The sequence below is a fragment of the Corylus avellana genome, chromosome 3 (assembly GCF_965113065.1).
Source record: "Corylus avellana chromosome 3, dhCorAvel1.hap1.2, whole genome shotgun sequence".
Lineage (NCBI taxonomy): Eukaryota > Viridiplantae > Streptophyta > Magnoliopsida > Fagales > Betulaceae > Corylus > Corylus avellana.
The window spans coordinates 1,357,940-1,376,888 of NC_142492.1; the positions used below are offsets into that span (position 1 = coordinate 1,357,940).

Here is an 18,949-nt window from a genome sequence, read left to right on the forward strand (position 1 = left end):
CGAGTTAGAGTGCGTTTGATCCCATAATTTTGTAGGCTAAACACATGCCTGCAAAATAAAATTGCAGAGAGTTCACATAGCAGGTAAGATAATGTATTTTTGAAAACGTGCGATTTTAAAAGTTGAATCGTAATTTTACCAAACAGTTAAATCGTGTTTTGATTGGTTAATTGCGTCTTAAAACTATTAAACCAAATTAGCACTAAAAACAAAAGAAAAACACTATAAAGACTTAGTGATGTTCCATCGTCATTTTACTTCTTAACATAGTGTATCACTTGTTAATAGACAATAGAAAGGCCAAGTAAGATCAACTTGCGCGAGGGCCACTACAACAAACTTTACTAGCATTATTTCGCTTCATCAATAAGGATTCTCACTCAAGCGAATTGATGTAAAGATTTAAGGTTTTTTTTTTTTAATAATTTTTGTGTTTTGTTGGTGTGAATGTGATGTTTGTTGTACTTTGTTATAGTACTCATCTTTAAAATAAAATAAAATAAAATAAAAAAGGCCAACTTGTGTGCAAAATGATTCGTGTCCCTTATTATGGTGAAAAAGATAAGCTCTCATTTTATTGGTAAATTAGTTTTTTGAGAAAGCTTTTAAAAAAGAGTCAAATAAATACACACACATATATATATATATATATATATATATATATATATTCTTATTTGTGGATAAAAAGAGTCAAATCATCACCTTTATATATATATATATATATATATATATATATATATATATTTAAAGTTGGGATAAGTCGTTGCTAAAGTTGATTGGTAATCATGATATCTCCGGTGCATGCGCATTAAGTGAGTATCTAAAGTGTCTTCTACCTTAAATAATGCCTTAATCAACCCTTTTTTTTCCCTTGATTTTGGTGGCTTTAGGTGCTCTACTTGATTAAGATAAGAGTAATGATACTTATAAATTATATTTTTATTCCAAAACCATGATGATGTGACCGTTTCAATCAATCTTTGAATATAGTTGTATAATAAAAATGTAATTTTTATCATTATTTTTAAGATAAAAAGATGTAGTTTCTAATGGGTAGCTCAATCAGTTAAGAGTCACATCTCATGAAATAGAAGTCACTAGCTCAAATTACCTTTTTCCCTTTCTCTTTGCGCCGACATGTCAAAAAAATAAAAAATAAAAATAACAAGATAGTAGTCTCAACGTGAGAATCCAACTACCCCTTGGATTTTTTTTTAACTTTTAAAAATTAGCAATGACTAATACAAGGGTTTGTTTGGACTACCACGTCATTGTGAGATAAAATTGTAATTTCCAGCATTACTCTATTACATTCAACTTAAATGGATATGAAATTTTATGAAAAAAAAATTTCTTTCATAAGGGTTTAGAGGAAATTCTTTATACTCAGTCTATTAAATTAATTTTTAGTTGTACGTTTCAAAAATTTTTAGTTGTAGAGCACGTGATTCTTACAAACATTTTTAATAATACATATAAGAAATATTACATGTTCTATTAATTATATTAAAATTATATACCTGAAAATCACATACTTTAAAAAAATTCCCCCAACCCAATTTAAAGAAAAACTTCAATTTGTTAAAATTTGTGTTTTATATGTTTTGTTGTTTCTTATCAAACAACAACATTAAAAAACAAACTAAAACACAAAACACCTCAAAAAAAAAGAAAAAAAAAAGTCAAATTTCAATATCATATCACATCAAAATCCTTTTTCAAAAATAAAAAACACCAGGAAAAAAACACATTAACAAGCCAATTAAAAGGAAAATGATAAACTAATAAATCCTTTTTTTATTATAAAAATAAAAAAGAAAAAAAGAAAAAGAAAAAGAAAGAAAAGCAAAAGGGAAAAAATGGTAAGTGGTAAAAGTCAAAACCCCTTGACAGTAAAGACTCGGAAAATAATCTTAATCTAAACAGAATGTCCGGTTCTCACTCTCACAGTCTCACGTGTAATCTTAATCTAAACTATAATTTACTAAATATTAATTACCCATGTGTTATTCCTTCCCTAATTTTACCCACTAATTTCTCACTCACAAGATCTTTTCCCTCATTGACTAGTAAACCCTATCTATGCGGCCAGTTGAACTAGTCACCCTCCATATTCTTATTACCCAAGTTACTCAAATTGCCCTCATAACCATTTTCAAAGTACCAAAATTATATGTAACTATTTCTTTTAATTGTGTAAATAATATAAATTAATTGTTTGCATAATTCATAGTAATTACTATTGCTCTCCTCTCACCAAGAAAGTAAAGGCCAAGTCAAAGAACCTACCACTGACCATCTTTTATTAGAAGTGTGACAGTATATTTTCCATTTCAAGTGTAATAAAAAATGTCGGTTTTATGAACAACATTTAACGTTATAAATAAAGTCATAGGTGTTTGTTCCTTTACACCCAACCTAAATATATAACCACTCACTGTTTCTTTCCTAGAGCAAAATAGCCATATGGAGGAATCAACGTAATACAAGTAGCCACATAGACGGATTTAGGGGGGGGATTGGCAATGGCCCTGGTCCCCCCCAAATTGCAAGAAAAAAAAATTTAAGGCAAAAAAATAATAATAATAATTTAAGGTATTTTTTGTCAATTGGTATTTCTCTAAAAAAATTTTGGTCCTAGATCCCCCAAATTTAAAGCTGGCTCCATTTTTTAGTAGGTCATATAATTTTGGTTCATAAATCAAGTTTGTGTCGTATCGTGTTGAAATATGAATATATAACTATAAATGTCGATACAAATATGACCCAAATCATGATTCGAGCAAAACAGGACCCACATACAATGTCATGTAATGATGTCTAGTGCACCTCAATCATCAAGGTAGTGTCTCTCAGACTCTCACATAGTATGAAATAAATATAAAGAAAGTTGCATGTTCGAGTGCAATAAAGCTGTGCATATACTCGAAAAATTAGTAGTAGGATATAAGAGTGATAAAGTTTGGATACACCTCAGATGTACGTACCCTTCATATGGTCCCCATGCAGCACCCTTGAGATAAGAGATTTGAGCCAATCTCGAGGAACATCCAACGGGGCAGATCATAGGGGGACCAATCCTTGAACGACAAAAGAAAATCCACGTTTGTGCCACTCAAGAGGATACACTTTGCCGACATGTGTGGTCGGAGTTCCAAATTTAGCACATTGGAATTTCCGAATTATTATTATTTTATTCCCTTTTATTTATTTATTTTTTAATTTTATAAAATTTAAACTTCAAGGTGGTTGTTGTGCTTCTAGCAAGGATATAAATGTAATTACGAATTGGCGCAGTCCATGCAGTTATAATCACTTTCGAAAATTCAGCAAAAAATATAGCCTTAATTATCTGGGATTGAGATATCTAGCTGTAAATTTAAAAATAATTAATTAATTTATTATTATTATTATTATTTTTCAAATCTTTTAATCTACAGAGGCACTGGAATTGTGTTGTAAGTTTTTACAAAAAAGTAAATTCACTTTAAAAAAAAAAAAAAAAAAGGGTCTGATTATTTAGTATATAATTTCTTTGCTCTCTTTAAATGCATCATTTCTTTTCTGTCAGTTTGCGTTTGGAGATAACCATGATGTCATTTTTTTCTGGATAATGAAGGCATGAGCGAGTTGTAGAGAGAGAGAGAGAGAGAGACAGAGTGTTTGAACATGGTGGTTGAAGAAGTTCCTTCCTGTTGGTCATTTGGAGTTAAGACTGCTTTCCACACTGCATGAGAGTACATAGATTTGGTGGGTGTGTTGCATCTGTAGTTTTTGTTCCTATTTCTTAGTCAATCTTTGTGCAGTGTCATTTTCTGTTCGTGGGTTTGCTTGAATGAGAGTTATGTTCTTGCAGAGTGTTGCTCAAGATTTGCTTGAAGTATGTCGTTGTTGGATATGGATTTCCAGCCAAATGACCGGCAAGATGTGCTTTTTGTTTGTTTTCTTTTCCAACTTTATTCTCACGATAATTATTCTACTTTTGGATATACTTGGACTGAGAAAAAACTGGTTATTTTATTTTATTTTTATTTTTTGAGTTTGGAAAACTTCTTCAACTCTTAGAAAATTTAAATTTTTAAACAAACACTTGTGACATAAGAAATGGTTCTATTGCAGGGGTGGCCTAGTTGTGTGTGTTGATTCTGTGTCTTCCATTGACCGGCAAGTTGTGCTTTTTTTGTTTTGTTTTAATTCAATTGATATTCCCCTTTTCAATCTGTTTTGATTTTTCTTTTCGACATGGAAAAGATGTTTTGTGTTTATGTATGGCTTAATGGGTTGTATTCGATTTGTTTGGAAAGAAAAGTTGTTTTTTTGAACATGTGATTTTAACGGCGACATGTTCTTTCGATTTTCTTTTTCCAGATTTGGGAGAAATTTCTATTTCTGGGTCTCATGGCTATGGCAATAATCATTCTTCATTTCTTTTAATAGATTTCCTTATATAGTTTGGAGTAGACAGGAATGACGGGAAAAGCATTAGACTTTGCAGCGATTTATTTTCTTTGCGTGTCAGTGTGTCATGTATTCTGGATTCGTTGGAATAGGGCTGTCTTCTTGAAGCTTCTGACAGGATATGATGTTCTGTTTTGTTGAATCTATTTATAGGCATGTTTGTAAATGGTATACCAGATCTGCAACTTTTTCTTTGACAGGAGGGCCTAGATTCTGTACTGCTGACCTATTTCTCTTTTCCTCTTTCTATGCTCTAGTAAAACAAATATAATAGGAGTTTTTCTCTCCGGATGAACAGTTCTTTTGGTAGTATTTTTTCATTTATGGTGTTCTGCTTCTGGTGATTAAGATACCACAATAGGTGTAATATGATTTTTTTTTTTTTTCAGTGAATTAAATTTGATGGGCAGTGGTAACTCAATATTCAAACTCTTTGTGTTCATTTGCAGTGTGTAGATAAATGATGGATTTTTCGGAGTATACAAGAATTGTGTTCAACAAAATCAAGAAATTAGAACCAGAGAATGCTACAAAGATTATAGGGTATCTTCTTTTACAAGACCGTGGGGATCAAGAAATTGTTAGGTTGGCTTTAGGTCCGGACCAATTGATTCATGAAGTGATTTTCAAAGCCAAAGCTGAACTACAACAGTTGGCTACTAAGTCAGCACCATCTCCTATCTCACCGCTGATGAACCCAGTTTTCAATCCTTTCTCAAATGTTTCTTCTAGGCCTTTTTCATCAGCAACAACAGCCTTTGGGGTTACACCTCCCTATTGGGATCCTCAGCTAGCTAGCAAGCATAGTTCTGATTTCATTCCATCCGTTTGCTCGGATTCTATTGCGGAACTCCAAAACCAGACTCAGTTATTGGGTCTAGAGGATCCAATAGAGGCTGGAAATTCTGGACTTTCAGGATTTTCGAATGAGTACTTTTACCCTGATGCAACAATAGGCAACTTCAGTGCTAGAGCAAGTAGACGGTTTTCGATTCTTCCCGAGTTGCCGCGAAAGACTTGTCACTATTTCAACAAGGGGTTTTGCAAGCATGGAAGTAGCTGTAGGTACTACCATGGGCAAGTCTTGCCTGAGAGCTTCTCTCAGATGTATGGAGATGATGCCATTAATGAAGATCAATTTTTCTCACCCCGGTCTCTTGACAAGCTAGAGATGGAAATCGTTGAGATTTTGAAATCAAGAAGGGGGAATCCTGTTTCAATTGCTTCTCTGCCTATGATATATTATGAGAACTTTGGAAAAGTTCTTCAGGCCGAAGGGTACCTCACTGAGAGCCAGAGACATGGCAAAGCTGGTTATAGTTTGACAAAACTTCTTGCTCGATTGAAAAATAGTATTCGGCTGATTGACAGGTGACATGCAACTTTACCTCTTCAATGGGGTTTCCCATTTAGTAATATATAATCGTCTGATATACAAGTATATAACTGGTGCATTTTATGATTTACAGGCCTCATGGTCAGCATGCAGTAATTTTGGCTGAAGATGCTGCAAAATACATGGATAATCGGAATGAGAAAAGTGATCCTGGTCCAATTGTCAGTGGCTCACGACAGATATATTTAACATTTCCAGCCGAAAGTACTTTCACTGAAGAGGATGTCTCCAACTACTTCAAGTAATTATATCTTGAAACTCTTATTAGTAGAAAGTTGCATGCTTCTTTGTATGTAATTGATTTTGTAGTGTCAAGAGTTTTCTTATTGTGCTGTGTCTTGTTTATAGCTCCTTCGGCCCGGTTGAAGATGTGAGGATTCCCTGCCAACAGAAACGAATGTTTGGGTTTGTAACCTTTGTTAGTGCAGACACGGTGAAAGTGATTTTGGCAAAAGGAAATCCACATTTTGTTTGCGGGGCTCGTGTTCTTGTGAAACCTTACAGGGAGAAATCAAAGCTCAACGAAAGGTGAATTTGCTGTTTATTTATTTATCTAACTGTCAAAAATCTTTCTGTAGATGTTGGAGTATGATAAGTAGACTGATTTGCATATTCTGAAAAAAAAAAAAAAAATGTCAGAGCTCTAAATTGTTGCATAGATTCTTCAATGGAATGCTTTTATAGACAATTCTTTTTAGCCTATTAATTTCTTACAATGTTCAATACCTAATTTGAGTTAGTTTAGGCTGTACATTCAAAATTTGCTTTATTTTCATAACATCATGTATTGGTGAAACTATCATCTATTTTAGTTTTTCATTGATAGAAAGGATTTTATCATCTAAAGTTTCAATATCGAGACGACTCTCTTATTGGCGACTCTCTTTCATGCGGATTTTATTTTCCAGCAGGAAATACCCAGACAGAATTGAGCCTCAAATGTACTATTCTCCCCACTATGCTGACATGGATTCTGAGCTTCATGCAAGTGAGTAGGATCTGTTTATTTCACTTGTTCATTCATAAAAACGTCTACTTCTTTTAGTTAACTGTCTAGATGTATGTAGATATAGCACTTGCATGTATGGGAATTTTTACTGCATTAATGCTTATTGTATATTATCTTTGTTAATTTGCCCTTTCTTTTCATTCAATTGCTCTCTCGCGTGTAAAAAATCAATCTTGTTTATAGAGCCTTTATGCTGCCTGACATATGATTCTTTTTAAGTGGCAAGAGGATGTGAGACCTCCAGGTTGCTGAGGAAGCAGCTTATGGAAGAGCAAGAACAAGCCCTTGAACTTGAGAGGAGGCACCTTGCAGAGCTGCAGTTAGCACGGAAACTTCCAGCCAGTCCGCCCTATTTTGGCTACTCCTCGGATGGGTTTAAAGTTTCTCATGGTACGTTGTTTATCCATTTGTTGCTTCTCTGCCTAGTATTTTGATTTTCATAATTTTTTTTGCTTGTTCTTCTTGCTAAAATTTTCTCCCTTATGGCGCCGTTTATTGTTCTCATCTTAAATCATAGCTCCTGCAGATCCTTTCGAATTCCCATCGGCGGAACGATTCAATTATCTGTTGGATGTTCTGAACAGCGGCTCCGCTAGTGATGATAGTAAACTGAGGCATACGGATGCCTCCCGCACTGACCCGGAGAGGTATAAATAATGCAGAACCGTACTTTTATTTCCCTCCTCTGATCCTTATCGATGATTACTGCTTTGGTTGTTTTTTATCTTAAAACCGATATTTAGGGCTTAGATGTTACATTTCTACTAAATCTTTGTGTTGCTATTTTCGAATTTAAAATTTAACACCCTTCATCTCTGCTGCATCACCTCCTGCCTCTGAAGCTTTACTGGCTCTTGGCTCTGATTCACTACGTCTTATGTTACAGGACATAAAACTGCTAAGCATTGTTGTTGTTGTTGTTATGATGTTTTTGTTTTTCTGATTGGGGTTTTTTGTTTTGTTTTGTTTTGTCCAGCAATCAAGCTCTAAATCTCCCCGAGAGCCCATTTGCATCTGCAATAGCTAGCGGCATTTCAACGGTCATATAGATTCAGCAACAAACAGAAGATTATAGAGATATAGTACTGGTTCAAAGGCAACATCTTTGGTTTGATACATAACAGCCCTTTTCCCCCATTTTCTCCTTTCTCGATTGTTCGGCTATCAAGGAAAGTTTCCTGCAAGTATATATTGGCTAACAAAGAAACCATGGAAGAATTTCCTCCCCATTACTTGGGTTGAAGTAAAAAGAAGAATATGATACACAGAAGTACATGTAAGAAGGTTCTACAGTTTCTTAATCTTTAATCACAGAAAGAAGGCAAGAGGTTTGGATCTTTAGCAGAGGATGTAATTATAGTCTTTAGTGGAAGAAAGGAACCTGAAATGTATGCAGTGTTCAAAGAGTTTGAAATATGTTTAGAATCTCAACGACACTGATAATAGATGAAATATCTTCAACAAAAGGTTTAGCAGCAGCAGCTTATACCAGTTTATCTAGTGTTTTTAGCTAGTATATCATTTTTCTTTTTAAATAGAATAAAGAATTACCATCTTTTATCTCCAAATTTATATGGTTTTCATATCTGCAGGTGGATTTGGTTTTTATTTTTGCATTATAACCCTTCTTTGGATCATTTTCTACATTTGTTTATGCATCTCTCTATGTATGGTTTTATGACTTTTATCCATTGTCCCCAATACTACAATCATATCCTTGCCGGGAATATGATTCTTTCTATTTCACTGAGATAATTTATTTCTTGGTCAAAATTTTATTTTGTTGTATTTAATTATATATATAGTTCTCCGTCATTTAAATGACCTGACAATATATTCATTATATAGCAACATATACACATTACAGCTTGAGGAAGGCACTAAGACTTGGAACATATTTTGAATTGTGTTTGAAAAATATAATTTTAAAATAAAAAAAATAATAATTTTTGGCAATTTTTTGACTTTTTGGACCATTGGAAGCGATTTTAATTTAATTTTATTGAATATGTATATTTTTTTTTTTTCAAACAGACTTTTTTAGTGTTAAACGGACTTTTAGGCTTTTTAAACACATCCAAACGTGCCCTTAACAAACTTGAATGTTTGTGGGCTTAGAAAATCAAAATATGTCAATCACTAAATAAATAAATTTGGTTGTAGCCGATTTGGTAGTGCCACGTGGGTTGCTGTGTCAGTTTGTAAGTCCTCCAGGTGTGCTTGTTACCTCAATCATTAAACAATTAAAATTGGTCGTTACAGACGTAATGGTGGGGGCTATACAGTAAAAATTGTGATGTGCCAAGCATTTTTCATGATTTTCTGAAAGGATACCACCACCCATTGATGGGTCCCTTTGCGTAATATCTCCCCAGCCAATCTGTATCCGATTGGATGACTTGCTTTTCGGGGACACTGCAAAAAATGGCCGCAAGTTTCGGGAAATAATGGCTTGTGAGTTGTGAGGGAGCAGGTGTGAGAGAGACTTGCCAACCAATTGGATCAACCTGAAGTAGAAGACTGAACACCAAATAAAGCAAATATGTTTGATCAAATACAGTAATTGTTATTATCATCCCCTTTGTGGGGGAGCAAAAGAAACTGAATTCTACAGGCTTTCAACTACCATTGACCCTTATTTGCACTCATATTTTCCATATTGTTTCTTTTCCTTCCTCTTAAGGGGACACAATTCCAACAATATAAGATAAATGATTAAAAGAAAATGGCCCTATAATCTCATCTTCCAAAAAAGGTTCACAAAGTTACTTAACATGTCAACTGATAATGAAAAGTAGGGTTGGTAATTTTTGACACCGACTTGTTAATCCAACACGAAATTAGCAGAGGTTAGAGTCGAGAGATATGACCAGTTTAATTAAATGGGTTAGGTTAAAATGACGTATATAGTTTTATACTTATGCATCAACATGACCTGAACCTGACATATGAACATGAATTGTCACTCTGAACAAATAAGGAGAGAATGTGATTTTGCATGAACTGTGAAGACTGTCATTTATAAATAAAATCAAATCTAGTTGAAACCAAGATACCTATGTGAAGAAAATCACAATCAAATAGAAAACTAAGTAAATAGCGGAAATAAAATAGAATAGAGACAAAAGATTTTACGTGGTTCGGTTTATGACTACTGCTTGATGATTTTATACTACAAATGGTCTCTATTGATAGAGATGTGGATATAATACAAAATGGTATGATTGATAAAATCAAATCAGTATATTTAATTCTGATTGATTTTATCAATTACAATCAATGCTAATATATTCTTATAATATCTCAATATATTCTAACACTAGGATTATGAATATTGATTTAGTTCAGGAACACTATTTAGACATCACCGCTCCTGCCCTGTGGAGAACCTATAGACTGTTGAGTATCGACCATCACCGGCAAGAAGTAAATAGAATATGAGAATCCTCACACCAATCATGTGTTATACGCCATTTTTGTAAATTCAAAAGATAAAAAAGAACTTCCAAAGAAGACAAATTTCTACTTTTGGACTGAGATTGCTTAACTCAACTTCCCTGTGATCCGTGAACTCAAAATGGACCCCAAGTGTGAAAATCATAGGCGATGGCTTTTTTTATTGAAAGTTAATTTGTGAACAAATAGTGCATTAAACCAGTTTTCTACTGATAGCAGATGAAATGAATGGTGAATCTAAATCAGCCATGGCAATCAAGCATATATTGGGGCACATACTGGCAGTGGCAGCCAGGCAATGGAAGCAGGTATAACATAAACATGAGGCAATGTGAAATAAATTTCTATTTTGCATATCTCGTGAAATAATCTCCCATATCGAGGTCCGTGCAGGTAACAAAAGCACATCTTGTTCGGCATCATAGAATAACATATTAAATTACTGCTTCAATGAAAAAAAGAAAGAAAGAAAAAAGGTGTACCAGCTAATGGAAAAAGAAAAGTATTATCCCACTCCAAAATTGAAGAGCGTTTAATGGCAAAAAGGCATAAACGCAAAATGTTGCAATCTATTAATATAAACCTTTTACAGTGAGAAACTTCATACATGGGAACTATCCATGGCAGATCCAAACTCCAGCATATATCCACTCTGTCCCTTGTAAACTGCATTCTCCTATAAGCAAATTCTCTTTCCATTTACTTTAGTGTTCAAGGATTAACAACTTACCTTAAGGTAGACTTTGCCACGATGTCATTTGGCCTCTAGATCACCAGAACTTTGCGAATAACCCTCATCAGCTGAAAAGTGTTGCGTCGACTTTGTACGCAACTAGACCAGATTCGCACAGATTACAGCACTTATACCATGTCATGAAACCAACAGTATAGCATTTGCTTACTAGAGGCTTATAAAGATCAAATGTGCAGAGCATCAACCAAAAAACTCAGTAACATTTAATTAAGAGACAGCTCCTCAATTACTTGTATCATAAGCCTAAGACACGCTTGAGGGCAGCGTGTTATCCTTTCTTTCCATATTTCTTTGCAAACTCCTTGAGTAGTAGTGTCTGCCGAAACGCCAAATATTTATCTAAACTGGTTCCAGCCCACTGCTGACAAAAGCACTCGTCGGTCGGAACCAGTGAACTAAGAGGAAACGGCCCCTTTGGAGCTTTTTTTAGGGAAACCAAGAACCTATGGCGAGGACGAATTCTCTGATCCAAAGATAAACTTAAGTACATAGGATATTTTGTCAAGGAATGAACCTCATTATTAAGTTCATTGATCAAGTACGTGTACTTAGGCTTTAGATTCTCCTCCAATGACAAAGATAAAACCTGCAAGCATTGTCAACGCTTACAAATGTAAATGGAATCCATTGCATAACCACAGCAGATTTAATTGAACAACATATGAATCAATCTTTATAGCAGGAAAAAGTATAAATTTATGACTAGTAAACTCATAAAGTGGAGATAAACATGGAAAGTGTAAACTGCTTTTTGCAGAACATAAACACTTGTGATTCATATCAGAAAAGAAAAAAAATGAAAGAATTTGGCAAAATTTAATTATGCAAACAAGGAAGCAAATTGACCTGTGTAAGGCTGGTTAAAACTTTCAAGATGTCAGAATTATGCATCCCAATACCCCTCAGGAAATTGATCCTAGGCAGTAATCCATCATCGATACTGTAATGTAGGAGCTGAGGATGTTTTCTCACCATCTTAACTACACTATCTCTTGGTGCTCCCAATTCCTTTGACAGAAAAATATAACGAGTATTCCATGATATGTCGATGCGCTGAACCAGTATTTGGGGGCTAAGCTGTATGACTTTACCTAAATCTTTTTCCTTAATGCCGACCTCCTCAACCAAGTATCTAACTGTAGGTTTCAATGAATTCTCAACGCTATAAGAAAACAGGGAAGGAGCAGCTGAAATTATCTGCCCCACTCTGGAACTTGGAATACCCAAACCCATCAAGAAAGCAACATGGGATTTCAAGTTGTTCTCCACCGTATACTCTAAAATCTGTGGCTGCCTCAAAAGTATTCTTCTCACGTCTGTTTCTTTGACCCCAACACTCAGCAAGTATTCCAACCTTTCTTGTGCAGAACATACATTGATTTGAAGGGAAGGCATGTGCCTCTCATACATTTGAATAAAATGTGATTCCTTAAGGCCAAACGTGCTCAAGTAATCAAGAAGGGGGAGCCACTTTAGATCCAAATCTATTTCTTCAAATAGCCGAGGATATTTTTTCTCCATGGCTTTCCTTGTCACCAGCTGCAATCAAAGAAAAAATATATAATGCTCCTCTGCCCTGTCACATTACAGTTCATAGTGAAAGTTGATAGCTTATCATGTTAATGCACACTCACCTTTCCTCTGCCATTCATATCTAAGGATCTGACTTTCTCCATTTTACTCGTCCCTAGAATGTTCTTGCCATTTTTCACATCCACTTGGTCTTTGTCAACTTTGAGGCTTTCTCCAAACTTGGATGATCTGATGCCCCAGCCTTTTTCTGGTTGTCTCTGCTCACCTTTTCTTGTTTTATGTCTGTTCTGGGACTTAAATCTCTTTCCATTAACATCAAACTCAGAAGTTTCTGCAAAGTCATCCTGCAGATGCATCCCATAGTGGTATTGGAACTTGTTAGAACAAAGAAAACAGAGTAGCATATGTCATACCAACTTATGCATCTGCATGCATTTAACACCTACTAATACACAAGCTCGCAAGTAGTGCTCGCTAATCAACGACGCTGATTATGTATGTACTACATATACATGGTTCAGAATATATGTACATGTTGGCCTCTCTACCTATACATGTTATAACATGGTATCAGAGTCGAGTTTGTTGGTTCTTTGACTCCACATACCCTAGGCCCAGTTCTCTTTATAGACCCGTTTGTCTTGGTTTCAGTTTTTGTTGAAGCTAGATGTGAGAAAGGCCGCTAACGAATTCCAAATCAGTTGGCTGTGTACATTAGGCCTCTCCATCTACTAGTTATCCTCTAATGACATACAACAACAATACTTATCCATAATTGAGAATACAGCCACTAGCTAAAATGGGGGTCATGTCATCAATAGAGATAATTATAAAAGCTCAAGCAAACCAATCTTAACAAGAACATAATAGAGATAAATATACACAAAACCTTTTGCATATTCATTTATGAGCCCCAAAATATGCCAACCTCCTCTGAGTTGAGTCTAATACAAACCAACTGGCTTAATTAACTTAGCTCTAATTGCCGATTTTCATAGCAGTTGAACCAGTCCCAGTACCCACAAATTAACATACAAAGCATATATATACTTTGGTTCCATTTCCATTAGCATAAAAATTCAAATTTGTACTTCAACAGACTTGACATTTCAGGACTTCCGAGAAGAAAAAGAACAAAAGCTGAAAGACCCATTTCGAATAATTTGATCAGCAAGTGAAATTTCACATTCATAACCCAGAACCACGCACAAAGCACATTCCTTTTAGCCTTTCAAAATAAAAAATGAAAGCATTCCCAAACTAGTCGGCCCAAGGTAGCTCACATTGGGCGAAGACCCATCATCCTCCACCTCGTCATCATCATCCTCTTCGTCCTCTTCATCAGCTTCCTCGTCATCGCTATCAAAGGGCGAGAGCGCCTGGCCGTACCGCGACCTCCGGTTGGGCTTGAGAATCTTATGGTTGGAGTGCGTCGATAGCACCACGAACCTCTGAGAGTGGGAATGTGAGGCCAAATTTGAGAGAGGTTGTACGGTCAAGTGCGACCCATAGACACCCAAAGAAGAAGAAGAAGAAGAAGAAGAGTGAGGGATGGTATTGAGAGGGTAGAGAGAGAACAAAACTGCCATTTTTAGAGAGAGAAAGAATATACCCAAAAACCCTGACCAGAAAAGTATCTTCTTCACAGGTTTGGTCTTATCTTCTTAGTTCTTGCTGCTTGCTGGTAATTAATCATTAATGGGGATTAATCCAATTATTATGAGTTCTTCAGGGACAAGTGGACGTTTATTTTGTTATTATCGTTGGCTGAGAAAGAGAAAGGATTGAAAACTTACATCTATTTTATATTGTTAAGGCTTTAATCAAATTTTTTTTTTTCAATGATTGGTTGGATTTCACATAAATATTGTGAAATAATTATGAAATAAAAATATAATTTTAACATTACTCAATCATATTAGTCTTTGAGCAACTACTCGCTTTTCTAGTTTAGCACAAATCTTTTTTGGGAATGAAAGTTACATGTCATTCTCAATTAAAAATTATATTTTTATTTCATAATACTCACAGGACAGTCATAATAAACTTTTAAATTTTTTATTTTTTTAACAAGAACTTATCTAAATAATGGTTGAAACCGTCACGTTAGTATTATGAGATAATTATATGATAAAAATATAATTTACAGCATTATTTTTATTGGTTTGCGTTGGTTGAAGAAGGGTTTTTTTTTTTTTTTTCATGGATTGATCTAAATAGGCTATTAGATCAACTCTCCCTCTCGTTTTCCATTGGACCTTCATAATTGGTACTCTCCTTTTGATTATAGAGTTCCCCAAATCCAGGTGTGATGTTCACCAAGCTTGTTTCTCTCAGCCAACATTAATGGCAGTTCACTGCCCCTTCAAACCACCATCTAATTGGCCTTAACAAATTAGAAATTTTTTGCTATTTTAACTAACAATGTACATCCGACTCAGTAAAATGACTAAAGATTTGTTGAGCTGCTACAGTACTCAACAAATTTGATAAGCACTGTAACTCAACAAATCTTTATTTATATTAATAATAAAAATAATTTTGTTCTCTCTATTCTTTATGAATAGGAAAAGTAGATAAAAAATATATATATTTTAAATATAAAAGTGAAAGTGACTAGCTAAAACGTTGAGCCAGACGTAGGTGATTTAAAAAAATGGATAACTAAAATAAAAAAAATGTATTTTTTAACTAAATATTTATTGAGTCGGATGTGAGTGCTCAGGTGAATCCAATGAATCGTTGCCCATCCTCAATAATTTTTAGGTTTTTTTAACATTGTATTAGTTGTTATAGGTGAATCCATTTAATGTCAGAAAACTTATTCCATATGGCTGAATCCACTCACTACTCTTGACCAAAATATCAAAATCAATGGTGATCATTAGTAATTGATTAAATTGTGTTGAGCTATTTCCTTGCTCAAGAAAAAATAAAATAAAAAAAAAAAACCAATGATTTTCCCAAGAGACACGTTTGGTTTGTTTACCAAAACAATGCGTTAATTGTGATCCACACGAGTCATTATGTGGCTTGGCGCGAACCCGGACCAAACAAAGCCGACGTGGCCCAATTTAAACGGTCCAGGCCATGAGGCCCCCAATGGTTCAGCTTCTCAGCTAGCATTCTCTGCTCTTCAGCCATGGAAGCTTTACTCCCATCACTTTCTTCATCACTACCACTCACACTTCCACCTTCAAAAAACACCCTCTTCAGAACCAAATCCATAACATCTACTGTCAATCTTATTTCTCATAAAAGATGCACCATTTTCAATGCAAACCGAAGATCAGTGGCCAGGATTGCGGCGATTAACGATGTTTCCGCCGCAACAAGTCCGGCCGGGGTCGAGGTCACTTGGCAAATAGTTGTCGGCGTTATAGGTACCGATTTTTGTTAGAATATTAATTAAATAATTACTCATATATTTTTTTTTTTAATTAAATGTTGTGTTAAAAAAAAATTGATTTGTGCAGCTGGGGTTACACCTTTTGTGGTGGCAGGGATAGAGTTCAGCAAAAGAATTGTAAGCAGATAATGGTTAGGCCTAGACGATGTTGATAAAAAGAATTTGGAAATTTGTTTTGAGATGTAATTTGAATATATTGCTATTATTTTCTCTTAATTACTTTTGGGTTTGATTTTTATGCTATGTGGCAGATGGCACAGAAAAGATGTGAGGTTTGTGGAGGGTCAGGGCTTGTTCTGAGAGACAAATACTATTTTCGATGCCCTGGATGTGGTATGATTCTATTTTTAGCTGCTTTGTAGAGTGTGTTTTGTTCATTTCGCATTGATTGATGTGACGTGTTTACTTAAAACACACCGTATGAATTATTGTAAAATGGGTGTGATAAATGAGTGGAAGAGTAGCGTTACTCTTTGTTTAAACAAGCATTTTTTCCTAAATCCATCTTCTTTGGCAGGTGGGTTTCTGCCATGGCAGTCCTGGAAACGATTCTTTTCAGGTTAAATTCCCTATAGTTTTTTGTCAATAATATTATTTCTTCGACCACTTAAGCCTATGAATTTGGGTCCAATTATGTTATATCAACCACATAAATTTGTTGTTTCTATTCGATGTGGATTTTCCATCAATGTTGTTGGATGTAGCGTGGATGTATAATCTGTATATTTCCTTGTATTGTATAACTCAATACAGTTTCAGATGTAACATGTTAAATCATTACTAATCTCAAAAGTTTAAGTTGACCAAAAAAAAAAAAAAAATGATTGATGCATAACTACAATGAAGAACTGTTAGAATACTTGTGTTTTGGTCATATGTTCCCATGAAATTGTGCCGTTTATAATACACCCATCATGCTAAGAAGCAGTTTAAGTGCACCCTGCCTGCCCCAAGATCAAATCCTTACTGCACAAAAGAAATCCCAATTTTGTCTTCAACAGTAATAAACACAAACTGCAGATTGTCTGTTTATTTATTTATTTTTTTTTATCATAAACAGTAAAATTATTTGTCTGGTGTTAAGAAGTAGACCAAGAATATAAGAAAATGAATAGATTTGGCATCAAAAGATGTGTTAATATGCTATGAGCCTTTGATTTGGGCTTTCCTATGATGACAATATAATAGATGAAAAGACCCAACTAAAACACTTGATTGATAACTTGTTATAATCTTTACTTTTACAGCAATTCTTACAGCAATTAAAACACTTGAAAAGACTCAACTAAAACACTGGGCATATGCCTTTGTGGTCCAATTTGATCACATGAGCATGGCAGCTGCATCCAGTGCAATCATCATTTTTTAGGGGAATGCTAGCCGTTGGTTTAAGATGGGAGGAGATGAACCTTATCTGGTATGTCAATCAAGAAAGTGATGGGCTAGCTGCAGCAGAGTTTCTATTTCTTTCCCACTATATACGCAAGAATGACTACTAGTTTTCTCATTCTTTTCTTATGCGATTTAGCGAACAGGTAAAGAGAAAAAGGGAGAGAAAACAAACACGTAGGATTTATGTGATTCGACAGCGTACTTTTGTCCATAGGAGCAAGCGACTAATTTCGCAATGTTAAAAAACAAAAAAGGTTATAACTCATATATATTGTTTCTAGTTAAAACCCTAACATGACACATTAAAATTTCCAATACAGCCTTACCGTAAAGCGGAGGGCTCTCCTTTGGTGGCACCCCCTAACCTTCCTCGTACAAAATACGAGCTACCATCTCTAACACTTTTCTCCTCTTATATTTGCCTACTCCATCTCATCATCGGGCCAAAGAGGTTTATTTTGTTGTCAAGTATTATGTATTTTTCATTCTGTATAATTTATGCCAATTTATTCATTTTTATAGAAGAAGTGAAAAGTTTTAATTAAGTTTTTTGTCATAACCCACCTCGTATATTGACTTAAGAGTTTATTCCAATCCTTGGATTCATTTATTAGTGTAATATTATGGAGCTTTCACTATCACTATTGCTCATTGTCTTTCCAAGTAAATGGTCAGAATATACTTATGTCACTCCTTATGTCAAGTTACCCCTAATCAACATTCTCAAATTCAGCTTCTGAGTGACTTTAATTTATTAGTTGGATGCTTGACTTTGTGCAAATTCATTGGTATTAGCAACCTTTTTCTTCTAGAAATCTATGCAGATTGAATACCTTTAAAGTCTTCAACATGATTATCTTTGAATATCGTTTTCCACAAAAACTTCCAAAGGGAACAATTTCTTTAAATGAGATTTGCAAAGCCGTCTGCAGTAAAGATGTCAAATGTCCTTTTCGGCTATTCGTCGTGACACTGCAGAAAGGTTTGACTATTGTATGCTAAATGCCACGTTCGTTTTGGTTAAAAGTGACTTCTCCCAAATTCCTGTTGACTTATTGAAGCCTGCTCTTAGCTAAGAATGTTGAAGCAGTCCTTCAATGTCATCAGCTCAGAGGGCCACCGATTTGGCTTTCAGATTTCACGACCAGGCAATTACTTTGTATGAGTATACATATGTTCGAAGTTTTCGGATTAAGTGGTGTCTCGATATGCTATATTATGATTTCCCTCGAAAACTCTCTAAGATGTCAATCTCCTTGACAAGTATCGTATAAGAGTCGTTTGTGGTGTGTGATATGAAGGAGTAGTTGAGGGCTGCTAGCGACGACAAGGTCCCTGACCGACCCCCACACCAAATGTCTTCCCCTCGCAAAAAAGAAAAGAAACAAACACAGAAAAAACAACAACAGGACAATTAATTTTATGTTTATCCTGATTGAACTCAATTCTTAATACAAAAAATATGTTCACGTTGGTATAATAAATTTGGTTAAGGCCCACTTATTAATTAACCTCATTATGGAAAGTAATCATATGGCTACA

General features: G+C 34.8%; 3 protein-coding genes across 9 annotated transcripts; 2 read left to right on the forward strand and 1 right to left on the reverse strand.

Annotated features, from left to right (window-relative positions):
* Positions 1-3,565: 3,565 nt before the first annotated feature.
* On the forward strand, positions 3,566-8,349 carry LOC132174753 (zinc finger CCCH domain-containing protein 18). Of its 6 annotated transcripts, XM_059586415.2 has the most exons (9): positions 3,566-3,750; positions 3,857-3,920; positions 4,908-5,829; positions 5,928-6,095; positions 6,203-6,382; positions 6,763-6,842; positions 7,083-7,253; positions 7,381-7,510; positions 7,840-8,349. In XM_059586415.2, the coding sequence occupies exons 3-9, from the start codon at positions 4,919-4,921 to the stop codon at positions 7,910-7,912; spliced, it is 1,713 nt and encodes a 570-aa protein (XP_059442398.1). In that variant the 5' UTR covers positions 3,566-3,750; positions 3,857-3,920; positions 4,908-4,918; the 3' UTR covers positions 7,913-8,349. The 6 variants fall into 6 exon arrangements, with proteins under 6 accessions (XP_059442398.1, XP_059442397.1, XP_059442401.1 ...); XM_059586414.2 differs by lacking the exon at positions 3,857-3,920; XM_059586418.2 differs by lacking the exon at positions 3,857-3,920 and having other exon boundaries at positions 7,390-7,510.
* Positions 8,350-10,651: 2,302 nt separating this feature from the next.
* LOC132176565 (Mitochondrial transcription termination factor family protein) lies at positions 10,652-14,274 on the reverse strand. The gene is made up of 4 exons (XM_059588812.2): positions 13,890-14,274; positions 12,708-12,950; positions 11,920-12,612; positions 10,652-11,659 (listed from the first exon to the last, which is right to left on the reverse strand). The coding sequence occupies exons 1-4, from the start codon at positions 14,193-14,195 to the stop codon at positions 11,342-11,344; spliced, it is 1,560 nt and encodes a 519-aa protein (XP_059444795.2). The 5' UTR covers positions 14,196-14,274; the 3' UTR covers positions 10,652-11,341.
* Positions 14,275-15,712: 1,438 nt separating this feature from the next.
* Positions 15,713-17,409, forward strand: LOC132176262 (uncharacterized). Of its 2 annotated transcripts, XM_059588418.2 has the most exons (5): positions 15,713-15,989; positions 16,083-16,132; positions 16,267-16,348; positions 16,533-16,574; positions 17,263-17,409. In XM_059588418.2, exons 1-5 carry the CDS (start codon positions 15,749-15,751, stop codon positions 17,382-17,384), a joined length of 537 nt encoding a protein of 178 aa, XP_059444401.1. In that variant the 5' UTR covers positions 15,713-15,748; the 3' UTR covers positions 17,385-17,409. The 2 variants fall into 2 exon arrangements, with proteins under 2 accessions (XP_059444401.1, XP_088371067.1); XM_088514941.1 differs by lacking the exon at positions 17,263-17,409 and having other exon boundaries at positions 16,533-16,801.
* The last annotated feature ends 1,540 nt before the right edge of the window (positions 17,410-18,949 follow it).

Excerpts from the sequence above, each read along its gene's own strand:
- LOC132176565 (XM_059588812.2), bottom strand. The coding sequence starts at position 14,195 with ATGGCAGTTTTGTTCTCTCTCTACCCTCTCAATACCATCCCTCACTCT. Across the intron at positions 12,613-12,707 it reads ATATGAATGGCAGAGGAAAG|CTGGTGACAAGGAAAGCCAT; the intron begins GTGAGTGTGCAT and ends CTTTGATTGCAG. Across the intron at positions 11,660-11,919 it reads TTTTAACCAGCCTTACACAG|GTTTTATCTTTGTCATTGGA; the intron begins GTCAATTTGCTT and ends CAATGCTTGCAG.
- LOC132174753 (XM_059586415.2), top strand. The coding sequence starts at position 4,919 with ATGATGGATTTTTCGGAGTATACAAGAATTGTGTTCAACAAAATCAAG. Across the intron at positions 6,383-6,762 it reads AAATCAAAGCTCAACGAAAG|CAGGAAATACCCAGACAGAA; the intron begins GTGAATTTGCTG and ends TTTATTTTCCAG. Across the intron at positions 7,254-7,380 it reads TGGGTTTAAAGTTTCTCATG|CTCCTGCAGATCCTTTCGAA; the intron begins GTACGTTGTTTA and ends CTTAAATCATAG.
- LOC132176262 (XM_059588418.2), top strand. The coding sequence starts at position 15,749 with ATGGAAGCTTTACTCCCATCACTTTCTTCATCACTACCACTCACACTT. Across the intron at positions 15,990-16,082 it reads AATAGTTGTCGGCGTTATAG|CTGGGGTTACACCTTTTGTG; the intron begins GTACCGATTTTT and ends TGATTTGTGCAG. Across the intron at positions 16,349-16,532 it reads TTTTCGATGCCCTGGATGTG|GTGGGTTTCTGCCATGGCAG; the intron begins GTATGATTCTAT and ends CTTCTTTGGCAG.